The sequence below is a fragment of the Chinchilla lanigera genome, unplaced genomic scaffold, assembly GCF_000276665.1.
Source record: "Chinchilla lanigera isolate Chin_1 unplaced genomic scaffold, ChiLan1.0 scaffold00017, whole genome shotgun sequence".
NCBI classification, from domain to species: Eukaryota; Metazoa; Chordata; class Mammalia; order Rodentia; family Chinchillidae; genus Chinchilla; species Chinchilla lanigera.
Window position 1 is genome coordinate 17,593,957 of NW_004955418.1, and position 15,730 is coordinate 17,609,686.

Below are 15,730 nucleotides of genomic sequence, written 5' to 3' on the forward strand. Positions count from 1 at the left end.
ACAACGATCCTCCTGCCTCAGCCTCCCGGGTACTGGGATTACAGGTGTGCACCACCAGGCCCAGCTGGAAGTTTCTTTTTCCCATTAATAATTAAGAGTAAAAGCAATAGCCTTTATTATTTAAGTAGATTATTAATAAATGCTTCTGTCCTGACATAACAGTTTTAAATATCCATTTTATTGAAGTTACATTCCGCATATCTAGATTTTTGTCTCATAGAGGCCTTATTAAGGAGATGCACAAGGAGATTTAAACTAAGTATGCCTGACCAGAAATGGTTAAAGTCCACTTTCTATGTGATTGCCTTCATTTCTAAAAATGCTGGTGATGAGGATATAAATCACTGTAGAGCCCGTGGTCACCTCCCCTGAAAAGCAGGCTCCTGCTCCTCCCCTGCCCATCCTTGAGTTATAGAATGACGTGCTTCCTTCTCACTGCTCCCTTTGCACTCCTCACTCACTTTGTTACAGCACTTACAACCCCGCATGATAATCGTGGATTTGCATGTCTATCATGCCTACTAAATTGCACGTTCCTTGAGAGCTTGACTAAGTCCTCATCATATTTATAATTCTGGGATGAGCAGAGCAGACACTCAATGAGTAATGAATGCTTCAAAAGGCATTCCTACTTCACTCTAGGAATTGTCAACATGGAAAATTGCCGTGTTCTCAAGGAAAGCTAAGATTCTCTTCTAGCTTTCATGGCAGTTAAAGCAATCAGTTCCACCCTTACCCAGCACTGCTGCAATTTCTCTCTTCCATTCAAACCCAGTTCTCCAGTTTCTTACATTGCTAGGGATAGGGATGAGCTTTTAGTCAAAATGTTGGGAGTGAAGGGAAGGCCTATTAGCACCCGCCTTAGTCTCAAGACAAAAATGAGTGAGAGAAGGATAAGAGATTGAATAGTTTATGCTGTCATACATTTAGGCTCTTCATCCTAAAACTATTAGAAGAAAAATACCCTTCAACTTTGGGTGCTGCCTTCATGTCTTGCACTTGTAACCCTGTGGTATTGAATAACATTACAGAGGGCTGCTTTCTAGTACTCTCTGGAGCTTTGCACACTTTATAGTGTACAAAGTGTACAAAAATATACTGCATAGTATACAAAAAATATAGTACACTTTATTGACACTCCATCTTGTAGTCAATCTCACAGCCCAGGTTCTCTCAGCAAGCAGAACAGCACATCACAGAGTCTAAATGGAATCAGAAGAGGATGGAAAGAAAGAATAATTAGGAGATAATTAATGGTTCACTCCATCAGTGGTATTTCTCTGATTGTTTGTGTTTGTTTAAGTGGCAGATAATCAGGCCTGCAAAATTTAGGAACTGAAAAGCCAGTCATTTAAAGCATTATTTAGCAAGCTGGATAAGCATATTAACTGTGTGTAGCCACTTCTTTAAAATAAAATCATATTGTATGATTTTTAGTGGTAACTTTATAGAATTTGATGTTGTACATTTACTGTTACTTTGAGGGAAGTTGATTTTACTTTTTAATTGCCTTTGATCACTCAATGGCAGAAGGGTACTTTCTAAATTAGTGGACAATAACATAGCATGTCAAGACCTAATGTTGGCATTCATTACAGATATCATAAAAAGATAACTTTTTAGAAGAATAAGGTGAATACAAATTACACATAAAATTACTTGCTCTCTCTGTCTAAAATTTCCGTTAGCAGATTCTAAGAACTGTCCAATGTGAGCATCTTGTTGAATGCTTTCTGAATTTAAGAATAGTTTGGCTAAGCTCAAGGAATTATTTTCCATCTACAAGTAATATCAGGGCATATTAGGCTGCTCAGTATTGACACCTGAAAATCCTGCTTGTTCTACCTTCAAAAGATATCCAGAATCCAATCACTTGCACCACCTCCATGGTTAGAAAACCACTCCCCCGACTTCTCCCATTCTCCTCTTTCCATCTTATTCTCCAAATAGCAGCCATCATGTCACCCCTCAATTTAAATGCCCCCAAAACTTTCTCTTTCACTTAGAGTGGGAGCCAAGTCCTTTGAGAGGCCCACTACCCTCCTCATACCACACTGTCACCTGCTGTCCACACATCCAATCCAACCCTCCAGTCACATTGGCTTTCTAGTTAGCCCTGAAAATATCAGGCATAGCTGCTTCTCTGGCCTTTCTACCATCTGACCCCGGGGTAATCCAAGGGCTCACTCCCTCATGGTGTTCATTTCTTTGCCTATACTTCACTTTCTCAGTGAGACCTTTTCTTCAGTCCTCTTGCAAATCTTATCTACAGACCAGCTTTCCACATCACCTTTCCTGTGGTTATTTTTCTCCATAAGTAACTATCACCTAAAACACCCTAAAATGTACTCATTGTTTTCTTCAATGGACATTCCATGAGCTCAGAAGTTTAAGTTAATTTCTACACTGCTAGGTCCCCAGTAGTTAGAACACTGCCTGACACATAGTTAGCAATAAATATTTGTGCAGTGTGTGACTCTGTAGTCAAAACTACCAAGCTTTTCCTATGTATGCAGCCGACTAACTAATAAGATAAGGCATAGTTATCAGGGAAGATTTTACATAGAGGCTTACATTTAAATATATTTCAGAAACTACTTGAGCCTGCCTTTTTGTGCTCATATCAAAGCTCTATGGAAAAAATATAGTTATTGATATGTGAAATAAAACCAATTACACGGTGTTTGAATGAACAAAATATTCCTTTTGGTGCACCATCTTCCGTGGCCTGTGTGTGTTGAAAGTGAGGGTGCTAAAAGTAGATAAGGTGAGGGGGTGACACAAGTAGGGAGGGGGAGATATACAGATCCGAAACCACATCTAAAATTTTCATCAGACCTTAAAATCTTCCAGTTTTCTATCTTTACTTAAAATTATGCCCCAAATCCAAAATTGAGAAGACTACCATAATGTTAAATTATACAATTATCCTGGGGTATATGAAGTTACTGAACTAGCACACATGTATTAAATCTTTGAAATATAAATTAATAGTTTAAATTAAACGTGAGTCAAAGTAGGTGCAGCTCGTTTTAAGAATTATAATATGGGAAGTAAACGCACTGTTGTATGGGAATACACAACTTATCTGTCACCGATAGCTAGCAAATTCCTTCCCATTAAAAACTAATTGAAAATCTTCAGTGATATTTAAGCTTTCACACAAGTGTAAACTACTGTGACTACAATTCACAATGCATTTAAAACAATTATTCTTTATCATTAAAGTTAATAATATGCACATTAACCTCTTATGTAGTCTAAATCAATATTGTAGTTTAAAAGATATGACCTCTGGACAGCTTTGTCTAAATATTGATTTCATTGTCATTTGTATAAGGTATCAAACAAATTACATGCTGCACTAATATCATTCATGCTGGCCCCATAGAGCCTCTGACTTTGTAGGTTCTTACAATACAAGACAGGACATTACAAAAATATTGACAATATTAGAAAACCTAATTGTCAAATGAATGAGATTTGACTATGGCAGGGCACAGTAGCTGTAAATAAATGACAACTTCTGAATCCTTTACTCTCAGTGAACAGAAAAAAATATCGCTCTTTAACATGCAGATTGGTCCTTGATGTTAAATTTCAAATGGCAGAATTTTTTCTGCTTGAGAAGTTCTAATACACCTTCTTGTGATTCTGTAGATATCCAGAAAGAAACTAACTCAACCTTAGATTAAAATGTTACAGTTCTACAATATAGCAGTTTTCTCAAAATAAATTTGCTTAGAAATTCGCCTTACAAGTTATGCACTAATGAATCTTTTGAGTTGAAAAATATATGCATAAGATTAAAAGCACTGAACACTTCAAATGGGTACTACAGAATGAAATAAAAACTGACTTATAGATGGACAGGCACATTCTCACGCATAACTGACAGTATAGAATTATTTCTGTTAAAAATGCAAATTGAAATCCTACTATATAATTTGGTCTCTTCCACTTTATTTTCAGGTTTTACACTGTTATCGATCATAATGCCTGTTAACATCATCTGCTTCCATCTAACTCTATTTTGATGATTTTTTTTTAAACTTCCAATTTTACCTTCACTTTTTAGTTACCATAAAACTTTTTGGAAAAGAGTTAGTGTCATGCTCCTGACACTGTGAAAGTGGTCACTTTTGATAATGAAGATGCTCACCCCCATCTCTTGTAGGTAAAAGTGACCCATTTTGTGTAGTAGAACTGAACAATGATAGGCTACTAACTCACACCGTCTACAAAAATCTCAATCCGGAGTGGAACAAAGTCTTCACCTTGTAAGTAGCCGTTACTTTGAGCTCATTTCAGAACTGGTGTAAAATTGTATTTTTTTTTTTTTTGAGGTTCTGTGTGTAAGTGTGTGTGTGTGTGTGTGTAAGTGTGTGTGTGTGTGTGTGTGTGTGCATTTTTCACTGATTCACAGCTCAGTACTCCAAGCCAGCCTTTCCTGACAATCTTGAGTTCCAGAACTTCCTACCTTTCTGAGTGAAATCCGGGGAAAGGAGTATGCCACTTGTTTTTTTTGTTTTGTTTTGTTTTCATAGACTTTTTTAAAAACTGTGCTTTTTGTGTGATTTGACTAAGGGTTTTGCTCTCATCAATTGAATTGCTATACTGCCTCTTCCTTTTATACTTTCTATTGAAATTCTTCCCAACTGCACTGACACCAAGGAGGACAAAGCTCTATTTGTTCTATTGCTGAAATCAGCAAACAATCTGGTCACGAATTCGGCAGATGCTTTAGTTTTGGTTTGATTCATTTTAGCACAATAAGAATATTAAGTATTGTCCTAGATACCAAAACACGCTTTGAGTTCATTTTCCTTTTGTTTTAATAAGTTTGTAAATCTTTTTAATCATGCACTGTAAAAGCTGCCGATGCTACACTATAGTATCTCCTAAGTTCGTTTTTTTCTCTTTAAAAAAAAAAAAAAAAAAACTGGGCTTTAGAAATGAACTCTAAACAAAGGAAACTCTCTAAACAAAAGTACTGCTCAAAAGTTTTCTAACATAGTTTTATTTTTTGTACATGAAAATCTGCTAAATTCCTCATTAATTCCTTCTAATGTCTCTGCTTAAGAGCCAGTAACTAATCAGCTTTAATTATGGGACCAATTTATTTTTAAGGAATTCCACATTTTCATAAAAGATGAAAGCTTGGTCAGGAGACTTGCACTCCTAAGAAGGTTGTGGAGAGTGTTTTTCTCTTGCATGCATAATTGAATGAATAGGTTTGATTATTATCAAAGCCATTAATTGATTGTACCCTGATAAAGCCCCTTCTTATATGTGGTTGTGATTTTTCAGTAATGAATATATTCTCTCTTTTTTTGTTTTCTCTTAATTCATGTTTTCTTGGTAAACAGTTTGATCAAAGAATAAATGCTGTCACCAATTTGCACTCACTTTTCCAGAAACAAAAATATGAAGAGCTCTCCCAGTTGTTTGTTAGCATATGTTGTCTTTGGAACACAAGAGAACATGACTTAATTTCTAAATTCTGGGGTGGTACAATAGCTATAAATGTTACATTTTCTCCATTCTATTTTCTGTGTTTGTTCATTTTTATTATAAGCATAGTATTTTGGGGAGAGCTACAAACAAAAAGGAGATGTCCTGTTATTATAAAAAATAATTGCTGTAAAACTATACAGTGACTCTTGCTAATATCAAAGTTGGTAGTATTTTATGTGGCTATTATTGGAAGATATGGTTTATTGTTATAATAAGGATAAAAGTCTAGAACATGACACAGCCACCTATTTTATTTTTTCAATAACTTATTCTTTGCCTATTAAGATGGAAAATTATATTTCATTAAAAAGTTATAATTTAAAAACTTGCAATTATCTTCCAAGTTCCAAATAATAGGAGCATCACCGTAGTCAACTAGAGTGAATTATGGGAAATTCTATCAGATACTAGGCCCCCGTGTGTATTGTGTATGCAAATAACACACATGAACACACACAAACACGCACAATCAGCTGCAGCTATCTAAATTTTCAAAACCATTCTAGATCTTGCTTCCCACTGATGAAATCTTTTTTCTTCTTACATGTATTTATTATGCAGCAACATTAAAGATATCCATTCAGTTCTTGAAGTGACAGTTTACGATGAAGATCGGGATCGAAGTGCTGACTTTCTGGGCAAAGTTGCTATCCCATTGCTATCTGTAAGTTTTATTCACCTGACACACTGTTCTGTGTTGCTTCTGCTCAAGGAAAGGAAAAAAAAAAACCTTAGCTCTATGTCTGTCATTTCTCAAGCAAGGTCTGTAATAAGAACACTAAAAATTTTAACATACTCAATTCACGGCCATGTTGAATCCCATGATAGTTAATTTTTCCTGACAGACTTGATCCTGGTAATGAACAGGTACTTGTCAGAATTGCCACAGTTGTTTTGGGTTCTCTGTCAGTTTCAGCAGCTGGGGGTCAAAGGTCACCGAGGGAGTGTATTCAGTGGAGACCGCGAGACAGACGGCTGTCATGTCCTTTTCCCGCAGATTCAAAATGGTGAACAGAAAGCCTACGTCTTGAAAAACAAGCAGCTGACAGGGCCAACAAAGGGGGTCATCTATCTTGAAATAGATGTGATTTTTAATGCTGTAAGTCTTAACTTTGGCTTTTTTGTACTGCTAAAGAGTTCAGTTTCATGAAAGCTTTTGTTCCTGATTTGTAGAGAATTTCTGTCATTCCTCATTTTCTCTAAACCTTGATGTATCCTGGAGAATTTGCTTCTGCCATGCCTGGCACACCCACAATTTCTGTTAGAGTTGGCGACTGCTGCCGGAGCTCAGCTCTGGCCGCTCCTGCCTGCCTAGGAAAGGGAGCAGCGCTCGGGTGCAACTGTATACATTGCTATTTTGTGAGCAAGGCAGGCAGGACTTCAAAACTTTAAGTAATTATTGCAAATTGAATGGCGTGAAAAACTTGTAAACGTTTGTGATATATTAATCCATAACAGACACATGTGTTGATGCATAGGTGAAAGCCAGCTTACGAACGTTAATACCCAAAGAGCTGAAGTACATTGAAGAGGAAAACAGACTCTCTAAACAGGTAAAAAGCAAGGAAAGATTCATCCCTCTGGGAAGACCTGATTATATCTGTAAAACATCTAAGTAAATTCAAATAAATTTGGAGATATGAAGGGGGGAAGAGGATAGAATTTTTGGTCATCTGCTTGTGGAGAATGGTTCTTTTCCCCCTTTCTTTCCTTTTCTCTCTTCTTTCCTTTCTTTAAAAGATCAAACAAGGACAATACCAAACTAATAAATCGACGGGGGTGGTCAGGAGGAAAAGGGGATACTGTAGGTGCTGCTCATGATGGATATGTTAGTCGTGCACTAGCAGAAGAATGATCATTTTGAACATAAAATACAGTTTGATTGCCATGGGGTGTGTAAATAAGGATGCCAAAAGCTGAGGCTCCAATCTGTGTGCAGACCACCCACAGGTATGATGCAGGTGTGTGTAAAGTGAGCCCCGAATAAAGCTCTTCCCTCTAATCCAGGGAGAGGGGGCTCCATTTTTGCAGGGAAGCCTTCCTGTTAATTAGATTTTAACCATGATCTTGCAGGAATGAACTTTCATTGGCATTGTTAGCTAAGAAAACAGAAAATCTAGAAATCTGACTTTTCTATCATGAAGGATTTCTAATTAACTTCATAGAAATCAATTATAATTTCAACTTTGGCTTGATATCAAGTGAGGTAAAATGCTAAGCTACCTCTTTTGGAAAATGCTTATATCTGATTAACAGGGCTAAAATAAAATATATTTATTATGGCTCTAAAGTTTACTGAACTTATTTTGCACCTGGAAATATTTGATAATTTTCTGCAGCATTAGAAACCTGAACACATTATTTCAGTCTAATAAATTCACCATAAACAGTGGGATCTTTGAATGCTTAAAGATAGTGTGTATATTACAAATGAAATATCTATCTTAATAGAAATGCAGACTATATGTCTCAATGATTATAGACAAAAATAATAAACATTGCTCTTAAAGGAAGATTATAGGGACCAGAATAAAATCAAATAGGGAAACACTTTACCTGAATGGAATTCGAATTTTAGAAACTTGTTCAAACTGGTGTATATACACATGCATCTATATTTACACACACATTTTTGACTATATGAGCTCTATAAACTTTACATGACTACTTCTTAAAATATCAGATCAACACTGAATATATTTGGAATAGCAAAATATTAATCTATACACATATGATTAGTCTATTACTATATCTGTATGTAATTTCTTAAACTATTATCTAGTGCATGAACTATTCTTACCAAGGAAGTCATGCTACACTTTTAAATTTAAGTTATATCAATTTTCATATACCTTGTAATGAAATATTTTTTGAAGCACTTAGTTACTATAAATATTTTCCTAGACATCAAAGTTATGAATAGTGAGAAAATATAGGTTGAATTTAATGTAGGGGGGATAGAGAGATATAGATAGATAGATAGATAGATAGATAGATAGACAGACAGATAGATAAAGATAGATGATATATAGCAAAGAAGGGAGAAATCCTACTAAAATGGCAAAAATATTTTGTTTTTTGTAACAAGCAATACTTGACAGGCTTTTCTCTAAGACCCTCAGTAAGAACATTCCAGGGTAATCAATTCACTTTGAACTACCTTGAAATATAAACCTTTATTGACTCTTAAAAGCAAAATAAGACTTAAGAACATTAAATTAATAGAAGTCCTTAGTATGCAAATAGCAAAAATATTTCAATCTCTTAGGAAAATTTTTTCTTGTGAATAAAGAAGTGCAAATCTCTATAACATTATCTAAAATGTATATATTTAGTTGAAAAATTGTTCTTATCAGTCCATTCTTTCTCCAGAAATACTTCTTTTTCTCTAACTTGTAAGTTAAATTGTTTGCTATGTTCTTATGACTTTATTAACTTTCTGAATCCATTGTAAATCACAATAAGCTTGAAAATTTTTGCAATATAGTTGATCATCTTTAGCAATGCAAATTCTAATAATATTCTCATTTTTCTTACAGCTGCTGCTGAGAAATTTTATCAGAATGAAACGTTGTGTCATGGTGCTTGTAAATGCTGCATACTACGTTAATAGTTGCTTTGATTGGGATTCACCCCCAAGGAGTCTCGCTGCTTTTATGGTATGATCATACTGTCTTACTTACATTGTTATTCATTAAATTCAGTAATCATAGCTACATGTTTCTGTGGCTATAGTAACAGTTATGTTGATGTGGCCATTTTAAAACTCCTATTTTAAGACTCGACTGGACAGATTTGCCGTGGGCAGGGACCTGATGGATTGTTCAAGGTCTGAGTCCAAGAATACATTCCCCGCCTCAGATTTCCGGAACGAGAGACATCTCAGCCAATGTATAATTTTCTCTGTGACAGTTAAAAAGTAAAATTTTGCATATTGCATAATTCTAAACGCCAATAGGCGAGCCAAGAAAAAAAAACTCAGTGTGAAAAATAATAATAGTGATAGTCTTAACCATGCTCAGTTTGATTTTATTCATTCTATAGTTTTGGACTTTTTATTCAACCTATGAACGTCATAGGCAGTAGAGTGCCAGATGGTAATACTTTAATAGGTGAATCAATTGGAAGTGGATGTGACCTGTTTAAGAGATATTTTATTATTTCTGAGACTGCCAGATTTTAAAAAGTCTTGAGAATTTCATCGATCCAAATAGTCCCCTAACAAGGTTCATCTTGTAGCCTTTCGCTTTGGTTGTTTAAAAAGTGCTGATGAGACCAACTGGCAGTCAGAAAATCCAGAAGATACTTTTCTCTATGTATTAGCTGGGATTTTTCTGCTGTCACATTATTTTTGCTTATTCGGGATTTTAGTTTAAAGTTTAAGTGGAGCTTTGAAAAATCTTTATTCTCATGTTTGTTAGAATAGAGGTACCTTATGCTTCCTTAGAGTTATTAGTTTTGCAAAATACAACTTTATCTTGGGGACTTCAAGAAGAGTCTTAATTGTGGTAACAAATCAACATTTTAGTATTACCATTTGAGGGAATGTATGCACATCTGTTTAGTACCCTGGGCTCTGTCCTCCTCTCAGACCTTGTATGGGACTTTCATTAATGTCTCAGCACATGAACAAAGAGTGTGTATGTCCCTTTGTGTTGTAAGTTACCAGAAAGTTAGGCCGCCTGCTTCCCATAGACATGTTGTTGTCTCCTTAAAGAAAGTGACTGTCATCATCTTGAAGTCTTAGAAAAAGAAATCTCCTTTTCTCAGTACTCTTTTAGAAGCTCTCTTACATAATAAACATATTAGGGTACTGTTGAACAAACTGTATTCTGATTTCTCACTAGCAGAGAGACACTTGGATGTTAATGAGAAAAAATGATACTGAGTTCCTCTGTATATTTTATATCATTATGTCCGGGTTTTGTGAGGCCTTGTCACAATAGAATTCTGCTGAAAAGGTCATATATGGCCATTTTTGAGTCACTCCTTCCAAAGTTGTTCCCCACAGCTGTTTAGGAAATTTGAAAACAGAGACATACAGATCATGATATTATTTGTTCAGGAACATTCATTTGGAATTCTTTGGCATTGCAGTGTGTAAGTCTTCATAAACTTCTGGCTTGTAAGTTTATATGAGGAGACTTGAGTAAAATGAATTCAAGATGGCAGCCCTTTTTCACAATTTCCTTGTTTCTAAAAAATAAAACAATAAAAAAATTACAAGTACTAGAATTCTGAGAACCTTACATACGTGTACCTGATACTGTTTGAGTGATTTCATGGGAAGGGAGACAAACTTCACCGGGGAAGGAATGGCTAATATCTCTCTCATCTGGCGGTCACTGTGTAATAGATTCGGTCCTACCGTAAGCAAGCTGAATGCAAGAGGCTCACACAAAGAGAACAGCACAATAAAAATAGGGAACGGGCCTGCAGACAGGGAGAGAGAACCAAGAAACCACCAAGGACAATGTGAACTCACATTAAGACTACTTTGGAGAAGAAACAACAATATTAACTATTTCATTGGCAAAAGAGAAGGGACTGCATTGCATTCTATTGGATTTGATTGAAACAAAATCAAACTATGTATTTAGGCCTGAACTGGAAGTCTCACAACAAGGGAGACCCTGACTTTTTCACCCTGGAGCTCTAACATCTCTGCAGAGGGTCCAGCATTAAGTTCCCAACATAAATGGCTACTAAGTCAAATGACTGATCAATGACTGATCAGTCAATCTGAAAATTTTTCTTACATGGAGAAATTGGTTCTTCAATAATGCCTGATAAATATTTACTCTAATAAAGCTCATTATTAAACTATGGTACATAGAGCTTAATATTTATGCAGCAATTTTCCCTAAAATTCCCATTTGAATTCTAAACTATTTTATAATCCTTTCTCAATCGTCTGTTTAAACTCAGATTAAATCTCAATGTGAAAAGTTCTTGTATAATAAGAAATAATATCTATTAAGTTCTTACTATTTGCCAAGGAACTGTTTTTCACCTACTAAAGTATGGAAAATGCTTTCACGCATTAATGAATTTAATCTTTCCAGCACCTTGTGAGGTAGACACTCTTATGTTTCCCAGTATTCAGAGGAAGCAATGGAGGCACAGCAGAATTAAGCAGTTTGTCCAGCACCACACAGTGGATAGTACTTCTTTCCTAAAAGAGTCTTAAACTGTATACCTTGTAATTTTAATTTCAGAAAAACAAGGGCGCTAGGATCTGTATTCATCTTGTAGATATTAAATGAGGTATTTAAAAATGAAAAATTTCAAAGATTCCCATTGCATAACTGGAGCCTTTTCGGGCCAGGGTACCGAAAAGAACTGCTTTCCATTAGGAGAAGGGTATGAGCAGCACCCCATTGTTATGAGCATATTGTTCCCACCATGCCCTGTTGATGGATCGTGGGTCTATTATTATAATATTGGTTCCACTTGGCCCACTTTTTCATAAAAGCAGCTGCCTCATGGAGCACATGCATTTGTACCATTATCCGGCTTGGTTTTAGGCCCAGATTCATCAACTTTATAATGTTTAAGTGTCCTTTTTTTTTCTATTCCATTTTCTTTTCCTTTTCTAATTCTCGCTCCAAAAATAAGCATGGAATAACGAAATCAAAATGGCAAAACAATCATTTTTGGGTCCCAGTGTCAATGAACTTGGGGAGCAGAAGAAAGGGGAACGGACGCTGGCTGCCACCTCCACGGCCCTACCTGCGTACAGTGGGAGGGCTCAGAGCCAGCTGGTGACAGTACAGGCTGACGTCGGCCTGGAACGGGGCAGGAAAAGATAAGCGAACACATTTCTGGGGATGGCTTGTTGCTCAGTACCATGAATTAGGTTTTTTTAGTGTTGCTATGAATATTGTCTGTCTAGGAGTGAGCACAGACATGTGTGATACAAAAAGCTCTGCTCATCTTTGGAAATCATCTATTGTAGACATGGAAATGTCTTGGAGATTGGGCCTAATTTCCGTCAGCCTCTTGACCAGACATTTGTGTTCCTGTGGATGTCAGTAGGTGCAAAATGGAAGGAAAAGAAAAAAAAAAAAAAGAGGAAAGAAAAAGAGTATACATTCTCTTCCTTTTCAGTACTGTCATTTCTCACTGTAATGAGCACAAAAATAATTGGACAACTGAGCTAGCAGCAAAAGGACACACTTCAGTGTGCGTCAAAAGAATTATTTTACAGGACAAACTTTAATCTTTAAATGTGATTGTAGATAATTTGTGGTACCATCTGTCCATTTGGAATTGTTTTAGCCTTTTCTGTCGTTATACAGTAAGTGCCGCTGTGTTTAACATTAACATTTGATATTTTACACATTTAATTTCTGTTCTGCTGTGTGGTCCTTGGGGAACAGAGCACTGGTGCTACATGAGAGAGACAAAGTATTGATCAGTTAACATTTCAGCTACATTTATGTATGTCGCAAAATTAATGAAAATGCCAGACAAAAATGTCAGAGTGCACCAAAAGGTAGAATTTAAATTTGGAAGTTTAATGAAAAGTCTTAAGATGTGCATTATCAAAAATGTCCCTTTGCCTGTGAAGTGTAATTCTTAGCAGGGTAACTAAAGGGAGACACATATTTTACTTAGAGGAACAATCAACATGAATTATGAAGCGATGTCAACTCCTCAAAGTACCTTGTGTTCCAAAACGGTGCGTCTGAATGCTTAACTGTTAGTCATACAGTATAGTTGTTTCTGTGCATTTCTGGAGGGCCACTGGCTCCAACCTTCTGTCCTGACCAGCTTCCTGTTGTAATTATTTCTCCAGGTTTGCCTTGGTGTCCAAGTGTGTGTGTGTGTGTGTGTGTGTGTGTGTGTGGAAACCAAGAATTCCCTCCACAGCAATTCACTGAGGCCATCCTGGTTCATTACTCGTTACTCTCTGGGTCCTTTTGAAATGTCTGGGTTTCCTTTGCTTCCAGATCATTTGTGTTCCACCTTCATTCAATTCCATTTTAGCAAAGGATCACACTTGGGACAACTACTATCCTCACAAAAGCTGGGCCATTATTCAGGAAAAGAGAAAAACGGGGATGATGCGTGCAAAGAATGACGTGAGGCAGCTCTGTGTAGCCAAATGATTTTTTTATTTTAAAAATGGAGGGAGCAACAGCAAAGAAGGAGGAATTGGACTTGCAGGAGCAATGGGAATATAATACAATGACCTGCAGACAACGGGCACTTCTGGGTATTTTATTGTATACTTCCTGTAGAGAAAGTCTGCTGATATTAAACAACTTAGGGAATTTTCTAATTTGAATTTATTATAAACCATAAGGTTGTTTTAAGTGGCTTTCATGATCAAGGACTAAAAGGGGAGCATTGCCTAGGAAGAAATACCAATGTGGAGCAAAAACATTTCTACATCACCTGCAATTCCTGAATAATGAAATGTGGGATGGTTATGCTGGATACCCTGAAGATAATTTTAAGTTTATAACAGAGATTTCTATTTGGAGAATTTAGCAGACAGCAGTAATACTACACGAGGAATGTTATGCTTCCAGTCTATAGCAATTTGAAAATTATTTTTACAGGCACTTTTTTTGTTGTTACAATTATTTCAATGGTAACAGAAAAACTGCTCCCGATGTAATTTTTGTTGCTTCCTCATGACAGCAAACACAAGGACCTTCAAAACCCAAAGAAACAAGTACTAAAACAAACATCTACAATTAATGATTTTATCCTTATAGTTACAAATTTTCCTAAATTTATGTAAGTTTAAATTTCTAGGTCTTTTCATTCATCTTTGTTAATTTGTGCTCTCCCCTGACATTAACGCTAAGTTTCCTAAATAATACTTCCAGTTTGAATTATACAGATTGTAAGCTCTGTTGACCATTTCTGTCATTAGTGTGCAAGGAAAGGGGGAAAACTCCTTTATAGAATTTCATTGCTTTCCAAGATTTTATACCTCCAAAGTTGCCTCAGATTCTTTCACAGTGTCAGAAAGTATTGACTCTTAGAAGTTTCTATTATTATCATTTTTTTCAGGGCATAGATTATATGTGCAATACATATGGACATTCTGGCACGTCAAGAGCATACCTGGAATGTACATTTTCTTCCCACAAATTTATCTTGATTTTAAAGAAGCAGTCCCTTCAACCACTGGTCTAAATTACATTAAAAAGTTGTAAATTAGATTTTCTTACACACTGTTCTTCACAAAGCATAGAATGTAAATTCTTGGAGTTACACCCCAGTCCCTAAAGACCATAATTTAGAATTAAGTTGAGTATTAGGATTGATCACCGTTAGCTAAAATCAACCTGAATCTTAGGGAATGTTACAAAGCAGATCATAGTGAAACAAAACATTTTCTCTGATTCTGGAGAGTGATGCTATACCTCAGTTTAGAGACCTACTTGCAAGAATAGCTGTATTTGTTTTGTGTTTGTAAACACAGTGCCCTTTTTGTTTATTTTAATAGATGTGAGCAGAAGGGCTTTCTAGTCTTTGGAGGGAGATAATCGTATAAGCTACAGGGTCTGCTACTCTCTGAAAAGCGTATTCTTTCTAAATTTTATTTTATATTTACAATGAGAAGAATTTAATCCTGACTGCAGTCCACTCCTCGGTTTCTGTGATCTCTGCTCTACCTCCTTTGTCTTCCAGCATGGGGGAGGGGTAGGATGTCATTATCTAGGGAAGTCTTCTTTAATGAGTGATCCTAGGAAAACAAACCTACTGCATTTTTTCCAAGGTATAAATGCTTTTGTGCTATATTATGCCCAAGAATAAGCCACAGATATTACCACCACAACCATGATACCATATGGAATCCAAAAATGAGCCTTCTTGTGCAGTTCAATGGTGTGTGCATTGAGAGTGATGCCGGTGGGCTATGTCCAGGCACCCATGGGGTCTTGTTCTGGTGTCAAATGAAATAACAGCATCTCACTTTAGCTTACTCTGCCTCCTTGCATTACTTACCAGGTAGTTTCAGTCCCTGTACCTTTACTAACTCCTTTAAAAGTGTGTTGCACGGTCCATATTTTACAACTGAATTGATAAGGACCAAAAAAATTATGAAATGCTGAATCAGAGATGTCTGATCATCTACTCTCAGATTCCTAAGCCAGCGTTCTTACCTTCTGAAGGATTTTCTACTTTGTAATTTCAATTTAAATTGTACGGGACACACTTGTCAAGCAAACTGGCAAGCAGTTTCCAC

General features: G+C 36.2%; 1 protein-coding gene across 8 annotated transcripts in view; it reads left to right on the plus strand.

Moving 5' to 3' along the window:
* Positions 1 to 15,730, plus strand: part of Mctp1 (multiple C2 domains, transmembrane 1) — a 517,439-nt gene that overhangs the window by 364,459 nt on the left and 137,250 nt on the right. For all 8 annotated transcript variants that reach the window (XM_013513035.1, XM_013513041.1, XM_013513036.1 and 5 more), the window contains 5 exons: positions 4,178 to 4,280; positions 6,079 to 6,181; positions 6,515 to 6,616; positions 6,996 to 7,070; positions 9,057 to 9,176. In XM_013513035.1, the coding sequence (XP_013368489.1) occupies positions 4,178 to 4,280; positions 6,079 to 6,181; positions 6,515 to 6,616; positions 6,996 to 7,070; positions 9,057 to 9,176 (503 nt within the window). The remainder of the gene's footprint in view (positions 1 to 4,177; positions 4,281 to 6,078; positions 6,182 to 6,514; positions 6,617 to 6,995; positions 7,071 to 9,056; positions 9,177 to 15,730) is intronic.